We start from the raw sequence: 17,043 nt of genomic DNA on the forward strand, positions 1-17,043 counted from the left end.
GTTCACATATGCAACCCATTGAGGAAGATGTCAGATCTCCACACCAAAATCAGTTCAGGGAATCCCAAGCTGAGGGTGGTAAAGCCCTGACAAACCAGCCCCACAGAAAAACACCTGTGCCAGGGGAGGGCAGAAAGGGGAGCAGCAAATGCCAGTGAGCCTCACAGGCTGAGCAGACACAGACTGCAGTGTCACCCCAAGGCAAGGCTGGGACTCCTCTCCCACCCACCCTCTGCCATGGGGAGGATCAGACATACCCATTTCCTTTCTGACAGACACATGTTCAAATTAATAGCAAGCTCTCTGACAACACCAACTTCACCTTCTGAAGCCACCTGGTGCTTTCCTCCCCTATATTCTAAAAATTTACCCTTATGTCTAACTGCAAAATCCTTTTACCTCTCTAGTTAAGCTCATTTATCCAATATGTAAAGTAAGCCCTACACATTCTCTTCCCCTTAGAGATCCCCTGGGAGATTTCAATTGCTCAGTTCCTTCAGACTTTCTCTGCACTTCAATTTTCTCTAACTTTTTTTTTTTTTAATTTATTTTTTAATCTCTAAAATATTAAAAGATTGTCCGTCTTTTCTGCTTTCCTAGGACCGAGTACAACCCTTGGGTGACATAGCACAGGATATTCTCTTGTTCAGGTCCCGTTCAGTGTTTCATGTCTCCCACAACACCATGGCATTGCCAGCACACATAAAGTAACAAGCAGCAGCAGCCCAGCAAGTCCAAGAGCTCCACGTTCACTTCCCAACGTGTCCCTGACCCGCAGAAGCAGGTCCTGCTGTGGCTCTGGTGGACTGGTTCAGATGGAGATGGGATCAGGGTGTTTCTCTGCCATGGACTAGGGAAAGGCCACACTGTTGCAGCCAGGTTGGGGGAACAGGAATTATCCACATGAAGGGCAAAAAGAGAATCACAAACCAAGCTGACCATCTCCTATAGCCTTGCAGGCAGCAACAGTAGAATTAGAGATATCTGCATCAACTAAACTATTAGAAATAATCTATCCACAGACAAGATGCTCAGATACTTCTGCTGCCCTTAATACATAAACTCAGACACCTTTTATTCGGTTGGCTATTTTGTTTTTATTTTGTTTGGTGATTTGATTTTTTTTGCTTTTTCGCATTCTAGGGGACCACTTTGCATATATGACCTAGAGTAAAATTCTGTCCTCAATGCACAGACAGCTTTCAGTTCAAATCTGTGTAACATTCTCAAACAGCATTTGGCTCTGTAGACAGACAGCATCTACAGCAGCTCACTGGCAGAAGGCTAAAAACAGATTGTACATTTGTTTAGGAGAAAGCAGTGAAGCATTTCCAATCTAGCTTTTCATTAAAAAGCTTTTCAGCACCATATGCAATTATCTCATCCACATGAAGCAGTTTATGAGCTCCAGAGGACAAAATGCCTCCCCTGGTAGCACACCCATCTTTCAATGAAGTTACAGAAGGCAATGAGCAGTTCAGAGCTCACCTCCTTTCCAGTCACACAGGAAATTTTGGCTCTCCAAGGGCCAAATTCTACTGAAATGCAGTTCAGATGAGCAAATATTTCAGACATAACTGAGGGGACTGGATCCTTTCTGACTTCACAGGTCTAAATCAAAATACTTTCTGGAGCACCAACTCTCTTTGCATCTGGTGGATATTTTCTCACTTAAACAAAAGGATGAGTTGTTCAGAAACAAGATTATTCCTGTTATTTGTTGTGTCTCTAACAATTGTAATAGACTGTGCTGTATTTTTCAACCTTTCAGAATATTAATGATCAGCTATTGGCAGGCATTTTTCACCCAGAAAGTTCTTTCCACTAGACTTGTAAAGAAAAATGTAACATCCATTACTTTTGCGAAGTCTGGGTGCAAGGTGTTCTCCGAAGAATCTGCTTCTTCTTGAGAGCAATCATAATTCTCCAAAACTTCTGCAGGGTCTTGAAGAGAAAAACACAAAACAACCCACAAAACAGTTTATTATTATCTCTATTACCATAAGGTTTAAAAGATAAAAACCCGTATTTCCATGTTATTTCTTTTTATTCCCTTCAGACTCAGGATCTCTCCAAACAGAAGCAATGCTCATGTAAACCTCTGTCCTCCCCAACCTCATCTCTCACTGTATCTTAGTCTATATTTAAGCTTCCAAACAACAGGCCTGACTACTCAATGAAATATCCAACACATTCACCCATGACAAATATTCACACTCGTGACAAAGACACCTCTCTGTCTCAGCCCCTTCTGATGCAACACCAAGGGTTTATGTCGACCAAAAGATTTTGGATTCCCAGCAAAGGGAGCGTTGGGTGAGGCAGGATCTTGCCCTCTCTGTGGGAAAGGGAGGGATGCAGTGTGGACTCCATCAGCTGCAGACCTATGAATCCAGGGAACAGCACTGAACACAAGCCCTGTGCTTCACTCAGCTCACCAGGGAGTGCTCTGTTCTCACGTGGTAATTCAGCCCCATGTGAAAGAAGTCATTACAGTCACTTAGGGCTCTTCTTGCCAAGAAAGCCTCATGCCTTTTGAAAAGTTAACTATAAAGCACATTCCTGTTGCTTGTTATCAGCTTTTTTACCAGTAGAGACTTCTGTTTTGTGTTAGCCTGTATTTTTGACCTTTTATGCACGTATTTCTTCCTGTTTCATTAATATCCCTTATGGGTGGGATCTTCAAAACTACTCCTCTGATTCTGTAGTGCAAGTCTCTTGTGTCTGCAACTTCTAAAAACATCTTTGTCTGTCTGAAAACTATCCTTTCCTTCCAAAATTAGAACTTATAAACATCAGGGTAAAGAGTTGAATTAGCTCTGAACATCCCTAAGATTCAGATGCATATGGATTCAAAGCTTTGACTCAGCTTAGAGCACATGCATTTTACATCTGTCTTAAGGTTTCAAGTGTTTTCAGCCTTAGAATTTCAGCTGGAGTTCATCCAAACTGGATTTATTATGTGGAAGAATGAGCTACTACCACATGAAGACTGCAGTATAGTAGAGCATCCAATTCTTTCTTCCACAGTGAGAGCAAGCTCAAAAAAGCAAGAAGTAAAAGTCAATAAGCTTTCAGAGAAAGAGCCATATACCACAGCTGGTTTGTTGGGTTTTCTTTTTTGGCTGTTTTTTTAAAAAATTATTAGCTCCAGAAATTTTAAAGAAAGTAAAATGTTGGACAAAGAACTGATCAAACCACTCTCCAGTACAAAACTCCTTTAAACCTTCAAAGTTCCAGGACAGTAAAACACAAAGCACCAACGAGATCACTGACAGAACTAAATTTAAAAAAGAGCTGCATATGCAAAGTGGAGCCACGTTGCTCCTGCTGACTTTGTGGGAACAGCTCTACCTCCCCTCCCCTGAAAGCGATCTGAGGGGAGTTAGCTGACATTGCTCAGAGATTGCCAACACTGCTGCTGCTTCCTCAGAAATCAATAGCTACAGAACCCATTACAGACTCAGGCAGTTAAAATGATTAAATACTGATATGAAGGTTCCAGTTTTTTCACTTGTTTAAAAAATCCCCAGCAATACAAGAGATTTTTCAGTCTTACCAAGTCTCAGATCAGTGAGATCTGCACTCTTCCTCTCCTGAACGGTTCCCTCTGGATTTATTTGCAGGATTTTGTTGAGAGTAAAAATCCAGTCATCCATATCCTGCTCATTTTCAGCTGCCAGCACAAAGTATGTGAGGTCATTCATTTTCAACTCAAAGGCATGTTTCCTAAGCCTGTTATTCTGTTGGAACAAAAGGAAAATAAAAATAAACACTAGAAGTAATACAAAAAGTTATTGAAAAACACATCCATAAGATGGACTTGTATAAAAGTCTTTAAAAATTACATTTAAGCAAGTTTCAGTGGCGTCAAAGAAAATTCAAATAGTGCGGTAGTCACACAAATTTCTGTCAATTTGTGCATTTAAGAGCTTCTGTGGCCAAACATATGTCCTAAATTTAGCCACAAAAATCTAAGATGGACAATAGTTCAGAAGGGAATACCTCCCATGTGGAACAATAAAAGACTTCTGGCCACAAAGTGCAGCACTGCTGCATGAGTTGGAATGGTCTGGAGAGAACAGCTCTAAAAAACCAGCCTCTTACACTTACACCCGAAAAGATAAATTAAAGTATTGCTAAATCATATAAATATTTGGGGGAGAGTGGGAACAGGACTTTCCAGCAGATTGCAACAGGACAAATTCCTGCACAGTAAGGACCTATTGCAATGGGTACTTCCCACATCTACTTTTGTCTTAGAAAGATTTTAAAAACCACTTAGGGGATTTCAACAATTTTTCCCAAAAGGCAAAGGTGAGGTACAGTGCTGGTCAGTCATTACAATGCTATCCTTTTCAAGCACAAAATAAGAACAAATGCCCAGTGTACTGGGAATAGATTAAGTTCTGAGAGCTGTTTTCTGTCACCAGATTTTACTTGCAGGAGATGATAAGTCTATCAATTTCTGCCATAAGAATTAATAGGTTCTTAGCTACTGAAACAGCTCAATAAAATCAAGCAAAGTGATGGGATCTAACATAATGTGCTTCATTTCTCAAATTTACCCAATTAGTGAGGCACATATCTCTTAGTCTTAAGGAAGCAGTTGCATCAATATTCTCTCCCCCTTGCTTATATCTGAGAGAACAGTAATGCATTCTTTCCCCTACTGTTTCACTGAACTTTTAAAACTGACTGATGATGGACATCAGTGCCACCATTTTGATTTCAATATTCCAGAAGATTCACATCACTTTGTTGACAGATTTAACCTTGGAGTGATGCTGACAAATGAAAAGGAGAAAAAAAAAAATCATCCACCCCATAACTGGTTATTTTTTCCATTTTTTCTTCCTTAACAGTCTCAAGTAACATCACAGTGGTCTCCTGTAATTCTACATACAGTAAGCATTTTTCTGCACAGTTCTATGTGAACAAGTTATTAAGAGGTTTCCAAGCCAGATGGTGAGAAGATAGTGATACTTTTATTTAAGAGGAACAGAGGCAAAATCTGATGCTGATTAGCAGAGGAGGATGAAAACCCAGGACACTGAGAAGCAAGTTCCATGAACATTTTTTTCCAGCAGCAGAGATGATTTAGAAGATTCCTACCCAATCTGTTGCTAATCACTTGCTCCAGCTCTTATATTACATGTCATGACCCAGATCAGGAATCACTTAAAACTGAACTCCTTCTTCTGGAACTACTTGGGTCAGTGGGGTCAGACAAATCTTGGCTTTTCAAACTGACTTGGGATTGTCTGTGTGTATATGTGTGCCATTTTTTAGTTCTGCTACTGGAAATTTTCTTGATAGGAAATAATTTTCCTCTCAAGTACTTTATGGAGGTGAATATTCTTTCAGGGTTATAAATTTTAGTTCATTAAATGCAGAGTAAGAATAGGCTTGGGTTTTGTACCAATTGGTTCTTTGGTGTTCAGTATTTATCCTGATCTGAAGTCACCGCTTTCCTCCAATCATACATTTAAATTAATGTAAAAAAAAGACTAAAACTTCACTAAAACCTGTTGCATATATATAAAATTATATATGGGCTTGACCAAGAGCTAGAAGTTGAACAAAACTATGCCAAGAATCTTAGATAGTGGTCACTTAAAACTTTTAAAGCCAGATTATTTGTAAAGTGGATTATGTACACCAGTTTATGCAAAATCCGTAAAGAAGAATGCTACATTTCAGTTTTATTTCAGATAAGAACAAAAGCATTTAAAATTAATGTATTTATTTTCTATTTTATATATTTCCCCTAATGACATGACCAAGTTCTCTAAATCAAATACTGAAGCACAAGATGAATACATTTATTGTCTATATTATGGACATGGCCTTATAGACATGGCCAAGATCTTTAAATCAGGAACTGAAAGACTATCAGACATTATCTAATGCAGCAATATATTTTGCATGTTGAACCTTAAAAACATCAGGCAGGGCAGGAAAACTTCAATATCCACTTTTCCATCTGCACTTCAGACTTCTGGCAAGCAGATGAGCTCTACAGCAAAGTCTTTGTTTTAAATGTAAGGCCAACTATTTTACCTTCCTGATCAGTTAACAGGAAAAAAGAAACAAACCAAAGTACCATTTCTCAGTTTGCTCCTCTATAAAATCCCTTCCATATGGTACATGGACCTTGACTCCTAATCTTCAACACTTAATTTCAAGTCCAAAAATTTCTTTCAGAAAGAAATAATACAAAATTGAATAAAGAGGCTATGAATGAGCTATAAATGAAACATCAGACTAAGTCTAATGCCTGCAGGGTCATTCTTCCAAACTAACTGAATTGTTTTGGAAGCATTTTGTATTTTATCTGGAGATGATTTCTCTGGGATATTTACTACAATTTTGATATTCTATCTCAATCAAACAGGAGCTCAAAGTCATTAATAGAGACTTAAACATTTTATAGTATTAAAACTCATTAAATCACAATGTACGCATCACATTTTTTCACTAAAAATTCAGTTTTGTCCAACTGTTTCTCCACATTCTCTGGTCTCCCTGTTTATGGCAACTCTAAGCCAGGTTTTGTTGATGATTCCAAGTCCCTCACAGACTTTGATAACTGATGGTATTCATCCCAGTACACCCCTGGCTAAGATTCTAACTTCTTGCTAGTGAAGATGGCTCAAATTTGTGAGTCACATACTAAATGTCAATCAAAAACTGCCACAGCAACTTGTATCTGGGGCAGGCATGAGGAGAACCCACCGGTGTGGGACAATCTGGAGGAACACTGTAGATATAAAAAGCAGCTGTCAAAGCTTCAGGAGGAGGATTTCAAAGTTTTCTTGAAGTCTTTTTTTTTGTTAGAAGTTAGTCAAAAAAGGGCAGAAATCTTGCAGTCAAGACACTTCTGCTATCCTGGAGTGCCATGAGAAACAGCACAGCAGAAAGGACACCCTCTGAGGTAGCATTAAATGTGTACATAATATACATTCTGCAGGGCTGGACTGGAGCTCTGGCTGAGACACAGCTTGAGATAAAGTCCCTTCTGCCAGCAGGCAGGAGCAAACAGCAATTTCTAACCAGGATTTCTCATAAGAATCTCCTCTTCCAAGCTACCTGGGAGGGTCTCTCAAGGCAATGGATTTACGCTGGCAAGCATCACTATCCTACATGCTTAACTCCATCCTCTTCTACCCCCTTTTGGAAAAAGAAACATCCTTCTGAACAGGGATAATGGCCATTGTCCACAGAGCTGGGGACTCTCAGCAAATACTTGTTCCCAGGGTGAATCACTGGGAACTGATAATTTTTCTTGCTCCAAAGGGGTTTAGAGGTAAAGGAAGGACATCACAACCATGAAAACTTCTTGTTTATCAGGGGTTTTCCCTTGAGTTACCTGAAAGACTCAAGGCAACCCTCAAATCAGCCCTGTTACCAATCTTTACTGGTTAAGTAGTAAAGCATAGATTAAATAAAAATCATTTTCTGATTCAGTGACACATTGGGCTAGATCAGTCAATAGTCACATACCATTCAAGGTAACATCTTGTTTAGAATGAAACAAAAGAAAAAAGAGAAATATATTATTAGAATTAGAGGAAAGGATTGGATGGGAGAAAAAAGCTAAACACACAGTCTAGGGGTAACAATAGGAAAAAAAAGGTTGGTTTAGAAACTTCTGGCAGACAACCAGAAAGGTTCTGTCCTACCTGATGCCATTAAGACTCTCTATCATCTCCAGAAGTGATGACCTTCAAGGAGGCTCAGGATACAAGATTAATTTCACACCTTCCCAACAGGCAATGCTTTGTAAGCTGAATCTCTTTACCCCACAACAAGCAAGCCTGCTCTTAGTAAGCATGAGGTAAAATCTGACATCTCAGAAAATAATTTCAGTGAAACCCCTCCCAAATATTTCACAACATTTTTTTGTCATGTTTGCCATGGACAAAGAGTGTGTGCATGGTCTGATACCATAATTCAGCTGTGTTTTTTGTAACTTGTCAGTCTGACCATCTGCACCAAATTAAAGAGCAAAACCATTGGTGCTTTCATTTCCTGAAACTGCTAATGAGGCCATTATTCTGATAATGAATGTGTTCTTCCACTAGCCTTTTTAAATGCATCCTACACCCAAAATACTACAATGAAATAAATAGAACTTACCTGTACAACTCCCGTACAAGAATCCAAAAAAATACATCCCTTTGGCTCCTTTGATATTTTTTCATCTTTATAAAAATTCATAATATATGAGTTATCCGACAACTGTGTCAGCTGGAAATAGCGCTTTTTGAATGACTGGAGTGGTGGGAAAGAAGAAGCATGAAAATTGTTGTACTGCAAATTATTTTCACTGATACTTTATTCACAGGGTTTAAATAACAGGTAACTCCTGACTGCATTTCAATCACTATTTTACAGACAAATGAAATATTTATTATTGTTTAAAGCAATGTAATCAAACCTGAGTAGTAAACAGCTAAGTGACAATGGAAAAAAGTGCTCCTCTGTGGGGAAAATAAATCCAAATGGAATAAAGAAAGAATAATGTTGTTTCCTTACCCGAACAGTAATGCTATTGTTTACAGTGCTGTTGAAATTCCCTTTATAAAGCCATCCAGACTTGTAAACTCCTGCTGCTAATCCTCCTCCTCCTCCACCACCACCTTTAGAAGATGAGTGGGATGTTGTGTCCTATATGGAAGACAAGGTTAAAACTGCAGACTTGTTTTCTGAATTCCAAGACAAAAACTGTAATGTGTGAATATCTGCTTGATAACAAATAATCACCCTTTCATTCCTTTTAAAATAAGACATTATTAATGGCCCTCCCATGCATGGGATGACATGTGACCAAGCTGTTGCACTAATTTCAGAGCTATTTAAAATATGAAATATTTTATGGGAGATAATGACCCTCCATTATCATTCTTTATTTGATATTTAAGCAAAAAAATAACTTCCCCAGTAGAAAAAAACCAACCCAAACCAGAATACATACTTCATCTTTATCCACATCTTCATGATCGATTTCAAAGGAATGTGATGGCAGTTTCTCTGGTCTACATTCACTTCTGGGAGGGGGGAAAAAATGTATTTATTTATTTATTAGAAACAAATAATGTACCTGCTGTTTCAGGGAGGGAACCATCCTGAGCCCCCATGGCAATGTCATGTACAAAAGTACATCTTTTGCTGTCATCCTGTTGTCTCCTTTAAAATCACTAGACTTTTAAAATACTTTTTTTCCTAAGCCCCATGTATCTATTTTTCCCCCAAGACTCTGAAGCTGTAACAGTTCTATACAAATGATAAAATACCAATTCTTGGTCTCTTCACTGCTCTTCCACAACCATGGGCAACAAACCCAAAACAATTTCCAAAGAGATAACCCATTCAAGGCTGTCAAAGGAAAGAGCTCTTCAACAGATTTCTTAACCAAGAACATTAAAACTTCCATCTTAAAGCTTCTACATCACTTCACGAGTTAAAGATTTTTTTTCTATTCAATATGATGAGTACAGCCTTCAAGCAATTTTTGAAAATACACAGATGTCTTTTTGATGTGATGCCATTTATGTTCTTTATGCTGTATACTCAAACCCAGAACTGAATACGAAAAAGCAAAGCACTTAAGCATTTGCTTAATTTTAAGCACATAAATAACTGTACTTAGGTCCAGAGTACTTCTCATGCTGCAGAATTAAACAGTAAGTAATAGCCAAATACACACAATAAAAATTCAAGGGTATTTTTAAATGGGAAAAAATAGGCTTTTCAGTGCCCCAAAAAATTTCAATACTGTTTTCAAATTCCTAAAGATTACAAATCTCATCTTGAAAACCTTTAGTAATGATATTAAAACCTAAAAAAGTTTTCATGCTAAAAGCTATTATTTATTAGGAAGACTGACTTTTCCAGAATAAAAAATAATTTAAAAAAATATAACTTTGACCTTTTTTATTTTTTATTCATTCATTCATAAATTACAGATAAGGAAGATCAGAGTAATGAGCAATGCCTATCCCCTCTTTGTTTTCCCCATTTCAAAACCAGTGTTCCCGTGATGTGCCCATGCCACCACAAGTGCACAGAGAACACAAGAGTGTTTCATTCCCTCTTTAGTTTGTTCCAGTTTTGCAGTTTATTTGCAGTGAACAACTGATCAATGCTTTGAATAAAAGGAACACTGACAAACTACTGGCATTTTTGACATCTGTAGAGCTTTAATAGTCAGAATATTTGTGATGGAAAATCATTGTAGATTTTCCAATGCAACTGAAGGCAGCTGCTATAGATTCTTACACAAACATTCCCACCTGAAAGGACTCCAAACCAAAAATCTCAAGCCAAATCTCACCTTTTATAAAAAGAGGCACTATACCTGAAATATCTACCAAGTGTTCCAGGTTTCCTATGAACAGCAGCAAAAAATTTTGCTAATGACTCTTTCTGTTCCCAGACAGTCAGCACAGCACACACTGAATGTTTTCCCACCCATCCACTTGCTCAAGAAGCATGAACACACCAGCACAAAGCATAAAACATGGTGTAAAAGAGGTAGTGAGAGCTCACAGAGAGGAATTTAAGGGGTTAGAAAGAGCTGAGAGAAACCTCCAAGGAGGAACACACTCAGAGAAAAACCAAAGCAAAATATTGCTAAATATTTTGATCCTGTCATGCACATGGCGCTGAGCTCTGCCCTGGTGCCACAGCAGTACTGCAGTGGATGTGGAGTACTCACTGCCTGCCCTGGGTGCTCAGCATCACACAGCAACTGCTTTCCAACCAGAAAGGGCCAGCACTCACAAACCTCTGCTACACCCTGCAGCCATTACTTGAGGTGTTGTACCACTGTGTCACCCAGCACAGCACGGCCTCAAGCACACCCAAGGCATGAAGTCCTTCGGTGCCGCTGAAAGCTGCTGAGCCCCAACATGCTTGTTTCTACATGGAAATGCCCACAGGGAAGTTCAGCACACCCTCAGTGAATGGAATTTCTTTAGCCACAGTTAGATCTGGTATTGTAAATGATATGGCTTGTAATATCATGTAAAGCTAAACACTTAACACTCATCCATTGCTCGCCAATACAATGACTTCCTATAAAGGGATTGATACAAGAACATGTTCAGATTTCTGAAAGTATGACAGCAGGTTTCTTCAAATCAAACAAAAAACAGTAAAAAGTAGGCATCCAGAGCTATCAACAGTGAAATATAGTATAATGACCAGGACATACCAAGCCTCTTCATTTTTTTCGAGAAGATTAAGTCTAAACCACCAAATTTTGTAACATGCACATGCAAATCAAGGTTGAAGAGGCTGGAAACAATATGAAATGAGGTGGATCTCAAACCAGATCTGTTAAAGGTATGTTAAGCTCAAAAGCCATGGCAGCTTCCAGCAAACAAAATGCAAGCAACTCCTGCTATAACTTTTTGTCCGAAATATCAACAAGTGTGGCACCCAAACCTTCCCTGAGGGATACAAGACACAAGATCTCGTGTCAGTATAATCCTCAGTACAATGTATGCATTAGGAAGGAGGAAAAAGTAAGATGCAAAACACCTTGGTACCCTTGGAGCATGAACCCATGAAAGCAAATCCCATTAAGCACCACACTAAAATATCCTTTGCAGAAGAGGATGTATGTAATCAGCTAAAATGTACTTTTCTGCACAGCAATGCACCCACATCTGTCCAATGCATATTTCATAAGAGTGAAGACATTTAAGGTTAAATGGAAAACTGCTGTGCTACAACCATTTTTCTTGAGCACTAAATGCATTAATTTTCTGAACCAATCAGCAGGCTGGGTACTTAAGTAAGGGTGTGTTTATAATCTCTAATTAGCAAAAGTGCTCTTAATGGCTTTATGTACTACCACGTATGCTGTTCATAAAAATGCCAACCTACAAGCGCAAATGCAGATCTAAAGGAAGGTTTGCAGAGCAAAACCCTCTGAACACAGCATCTAACTAGGCCATAAGACTCAGCTTTATGAATTTTATCAGTTCCTAAAGCAATGAAGTTAGAACCAGTTTCCATCCAACCCATGCTTGGAGCAGTCATTCATTCCTGTCTTATATGCAGGTAAAAACCTTTTTCATCCTGTATTGTAATTTTAGTGACTCAAACTCCAGGAAAGGAGATAGTAACAGAGCTCATCCTGGCACTTGGTGATTTTGGCAACTACTCTCTAAAACCTTCCTCAGGGGCAGGACACAAACCTTCCAGAAACAAGAGTATGGGTAGAAACTCATGCATGTAGGAATGAGCACCAGACTCTCAATTTCTTTCCGCTCAAGTCAAGGAACTTGTTCCTGCTCCTCCCAGCACTTTTACAGTGATTTTCACATTCATGTGCCTCCAAGCACAGGAGGGATGCCCCTTACCCTGACACCAGCAGCCTTGCACCACCAGTGCACCCAGTTCTGAACAATGCAGCTATAAAGCACTGAAATCCTACTCTCTGCTCCACAGGGCAACTAAAAGGAGAATGAACCCCAGTGAAAGGTGAGTGACATTTATGCATTATTAAGGAAAACGAAAAGCCACCTCTCCTGTATCAACTGTGCTTTGAAAACGCAAATAAGCTTGTAAGGATTTGAATCAGCACTAATGGAGTTTGTTGATACCAGGGAATTCTGCAGAGTCTTGAACTTTTCTGAAGGACCTTTGCTTCCCCTTTTTAAAAATGCAAGGCACTAAAAATACGGTAAAACAAGCACAGCGTAGAAGACAAAGGAAAGTGCAAATATGGACAAAGCTTAGCAAATAACAGAAGCCTAAAGGGGAAAAAAATTAAAAAAGGAACATATGTAAGTTCTTACTGTGGTAAGTGTCGAAAGTCTTCTGAGTAGGATTCATATTTGTAGTTCACAACATGCCAGTGGGAACTGTAGTATTTACAAGCCTAAATAGAAGAAATGCAAACAACAACAATAGAATTACTACAAGGGTTTAGGCTCGGCTAGAGAACTGATAAAGTTCTGAAGCTGTCCATGTGCTAGAGAACATATTCTTCCCTTTTAGAGCAGCTCATAAAGGAAATCCAGACTCATATGTTTCCATCTTTTGAAGCACAATTTCCCTTTAAAATCAAATGCACTGAATCACACAAGATGGAGGAGGGAGATGATAGCAATTTAACATGCTTTACTGATTCTCATCTGCTTTCTAGGAAGCATCATTAAATTACATAGTTACTGCCTCAAAAGACTTGATCTAGTTTAAGCCTGACTTCCTCCATGGACATTGATTACACATTTTTTGTTTGCATCCTGTTTCATTACCTAAACCTTCCACTGTAAATACATTTGCCTTACTATTTTACTGCCCCTTATTGCAGCACAAGCTCTCTACTTTTTATCTACCCTTAAGGATTGATCTTTAACCTCTTAGTAACATTCAGGAATGTATTAATAGGACCATAATTTTTCACCAGTCTCATTTTCCCTTCCACACTGAATTTGCTCAGTCATGTCATCATGTAGATTTTGATGTCTAAAAATTTTCTTGTTTTGCATTTGCCTTTGGAAATTGTTCTTAGTACATCAATCTCCCTTAAATAAGGAAGCCAAACCTGATCTATACAGAAGGGCTTGGCTGTGCTGTCAAACACACCAGAATATCTGTGCAGTTTATTTGATGCAGAACTTTTATCAATGCAGTTAAACACTACATGGCATTCTGAAAGGCAACAAACAACAAGATGCATGAAATATGTGCAGTTATTGCTGAGGTACGCATCTACAAGAAAAACGATACACTGTCAGAATTTCCAATGATTGTTCATACAGAGTGTAAACTGCAAACTGATACTTGCACTATGCTGAAGATTTTACCCCAGTATTGTATTACTTTCTTCCCATGCTCCACCTGGAAATTTGTGCCAGCCCACCTGAGATGGAAAGGAAGAAAGAGAGGGGTCAAGCCCAGAACCCAACAGCAGAAGCTGCTGCCCAACACCATAGGGAAAAGGAGGCACATCAGGAAGGAAAAGGATGGAGACCTTCAGTAGAGAAAAGCAGCAGGATTGAAAGGAATCTGAGGTGGGAAGAGTAAAGACAGTCTCACAGAAAGGCATGAGACTCCAGGAGTCAAACAAAATGGAATAACAGATAGATCAAAGGTGTCTAAGTACAAAAAAAATGTGCAGAGAAAGTAGAAGAGAATAAAAGGAAAATTATAAATTAGTATAAAAGGTTGACTGCTTCAACTGGAATTATTCCCTCTCTTAATTCCCAACTTCCTCAAAGTACCCATGGGAGTCATTGCTTGCACAGGGGTCTCTGCCTCAGAGGGACAGAGAGTGGATTATCAGGCTGCTGGAGCAAACCTCAGATGGGCTGTCTAAATTACTCAGCACTGGTTTAACAGATCTCTTTTTTTAAATCTTGTGCAAAATATGCAGAGTACGTAGCCACAAATTATTTTAGGAAGTCATCTTCTTCGTATTCAGTCTTCTGTGACAGCTTTATTCGGTTTAGAGTGTGGAAAAGGTGGCAAGGAAGTGGGTGCACATTTATAGGCATTTCTCTCACTGGCAGCTCAGCACAACCAAAGCCAGTAAACACATTCCCTGTGGATCCAGTATTTACCTTCTCATCTGACACAAAACCTCATTATTTTACAGGATGCAGAATAAAGTGTGACCATCAGACAATACAATCACATATTCTCCAAGAATGAGGATAATATTACAGCATTATTACTGACTCTCTCTGCACTTGCCAGGGTCAGGTTCAAAGCCTGAAAACCTCTCCAGCATTGTTTGCACTCAGCCTCTGAATGAAGAGATAATAATAATAAAAAAACCCCACTTCACACCAAGCTTTCTGTTTAATGATTCTTCATAAAACAACCTGGTCACTGTTGTATTTGTGTTAAATGTGTGTGACAGTCACCTAGGCTGTAAGAATTCTTACACAAGAATAACATATACTCTGTTCTACATAAGCCAATGAAAAGCTCACAGAGCACTGTGAGCCCAGAACCTCCAATTCACACATCACTCCCCTTCTCCTTGGAAAGTGTAAACCAAGTGAACCTTCTACAGAAAGGACCACTTTTCCACTGTGGTACTTTCATTACTAAGTATTTTATTTAACAGATGCAATTAAAGCCCACAGAGATCTCTCAATGCAGGCTTTTATTGCAAACATTATAGGCTGGTGTGTTCAAAAAAGCAGTTGTGAATAACATATAGAGCAGGCCACAGTATTTTAGCTTGTAACTATAAAGGTTTATTGTGCTCCTCCAAGAAAAAGCTAATCAAAATACAAATCAAAGGGGACAAAGCAGCACATTCAAGTATCACTCAGTAAATTCACAAAAGACAAGCCAGTGCAACAGCTACTGCTGTTGTTGGACTAGCTTCTGTGGGGAAACTAGAACTAACTTAAAAAGTAACACTAAAAAAGGGGTACAGATTTTCTCTTCAGAATATCCCAACTGAAAATGAAATTCTTCTGCTAATCGTACTGACTTAGAATGATTTTTTTAAATTGGAAATTAAGTTTCAGCAATGAGGAACAATAGCTGCAAACCTGATTTGAGGAGCAGGGAAAACCTTTCTAGAGGCAGAGATTTCACAAGGAGGCTAGAGCTGGATACTCCTGTTCCTGGCAAAGAACAGAGGCACCAATACAGCGGCTGTTGAGCTCAAGTGAACTGTGGGGGAGGAAAAATACAGACAGAGAAATGGAAGTTTTGGGATGTGGGAGGGTTGGCACATGTTTGCATGAACTTTCTACTGCTCTGTTAACCAGGCAGGCAGCACAGTCCATTCCCAGAGGCCCTATCAAACTAAGGTCTTTCCTTTGGTTTTTTCTTTTTCTTTTTTGTTTTTGTCCAGATGGCCTAAGTTTTCCTTACAGGGACAGACAATCCTGCAGACTTTTTCCATGTGTAACTTCTTATCTCTGTTTCTGGTGATGACAGCATGATGGCTATCATTGTGAAAAAGACACTTAAGATTTACCCAGAAATGGAAAGGAACCTTTTGGAGGGAAAGAAAAACAAAACCAATTAGCCAACAAAAAAAACCCCAGACAAACAAAACCTCACAAACAAACAAACAAAACAAAAAAACAGAAAAGAGTGGGAAATGAGGAAAACACAAAGGAAACAAACAACTTCCCTGCTTCTATCCTCTCTAAGAGAGCACTAGTTGATCTTCAGAAACAGAGATGCAGGTACAATAAAAGTAATTAGTGGAACAAGTGGGCTCCTTGCAGAGGAACTGCACAGACAGAGAAACCCTGGCAGAGTGGCTGCTCCTGAGGTGGAACAGGGCAGGGCAAGCATACACAGGAGCTTGGAAACAGAAAGCAAAGATGTTCCAGAGCTGGATGTGGCCACAGTGCTGGAGAGGAAGCCACAGAGGTGGCTGTGTGCTCTGCCCATGGCGTGCAGGGCCCTGCTCACAGAGCCTCCTCTCTCCCCTGCAGCAGCCCAAGGAAGGAAGCGTGCAGGACTCAGGGAGATGGAAGGTGTTTCACCCTGGGTGAAATCCATCCCTCCACCCAGGCCTGCCCACAATGAGCACTGCAGCATCACCGGTGTCTTCTGCTGACCTGGACCTTCATCCTGGGGCTCTCAAAACTATTCCTAAAATAACAGCTCACACGTAGAGTCCAGTGACACAGGCAAGTAACAGCCAAAACATCGAATCACACTATTAAAGTATCAAACATTTTAGCAAGTATTTATCATCTGTGCTACCAGAAGATTCACTATCCTTTAATAATCTGTGTCTAGCCCTGACACTACAGCTCTTTCAAGCACTGAAATAACTTAGATTTTGAAGATGGGGAAATTTACACTGTTATGAGAAACAACAAAACTTTCTGGGTGTCATTGTCAACAGGAGTTCCCATTTTAGTCTAATTTTGAAAGAGGTAAGAACAATGCAGATTAGCCTGCAAATCAAAAAGCCTCAGAAATCAACACTATGGGCACACCACCGCTTTCAGAAGTTACACAGGAGGCTGTGGCTTTTATACACTGTGATTAATATAACTCATGTTTCATAATTACTTACAGATCCCGTAGACC

The 17,043-nt window shown here is 39.3% G+C and overlaps 1 protein-coding gene across 21 annotated transcripts in view; it reads right to left on the reverse strand.

Moving 5' to 3' along the window:
• The window catches only part of DOCK10 (dedicator of cytokinesis 10), a 145,272-nt gene that overhangs the window by 59,742 nt on the left and 68,487 nt on the right, over positions 1 to 17,043 (reverse strand). For all 21 annotated transcript variants that reach the window (XM_086844817.1, XM_086844830.1, XM_086844827.1 and 18 more), the window contains 6 exons: positions 12,816 to 12,898; positions 8,981 to 9,053; positions 8,542 to 8,673; positions 8,143 to 8,277; positions 3,560 to 3,743; positions 1,859 to 1,944 (listed from right to left, as the gene is read on the reverse strand). In XM_086844817.1, the coding sequence (XP_086700943.1) occupies positions 1,859 to 1,944; positions 3,560 to 3,743; positions 8,143 to 8,277; positions 8,542 to 8,673; positions 8,981 to 9,053; positions 12,816 to 12,898 (693 nt within the window). The remainder of the gene's footprint in view (positions 1 to 1,858; positions 1,945 to 3,559; positions 3,744 to 8,142; positions 8,278 to 8,541; positions 8,674 to 8,980; positions 9,054 to 12,815; positions 12,899 to 17,043) is intronic.

This window comes from Cyanistes caeruleus, chromosome 10 (genome assembly GCF_971803275.1).
Source record: "Cyanistes caeruleus chromosome 10, bCyaCae1.hap1.1, whole genome shotgun sequence".
NCBI classification, from domain to species: Eukaryota; Metazoa; Chordata; class Aves; order Passeriformes; family Paridae; genus Cyanistes; species Cyanistes caeruleus.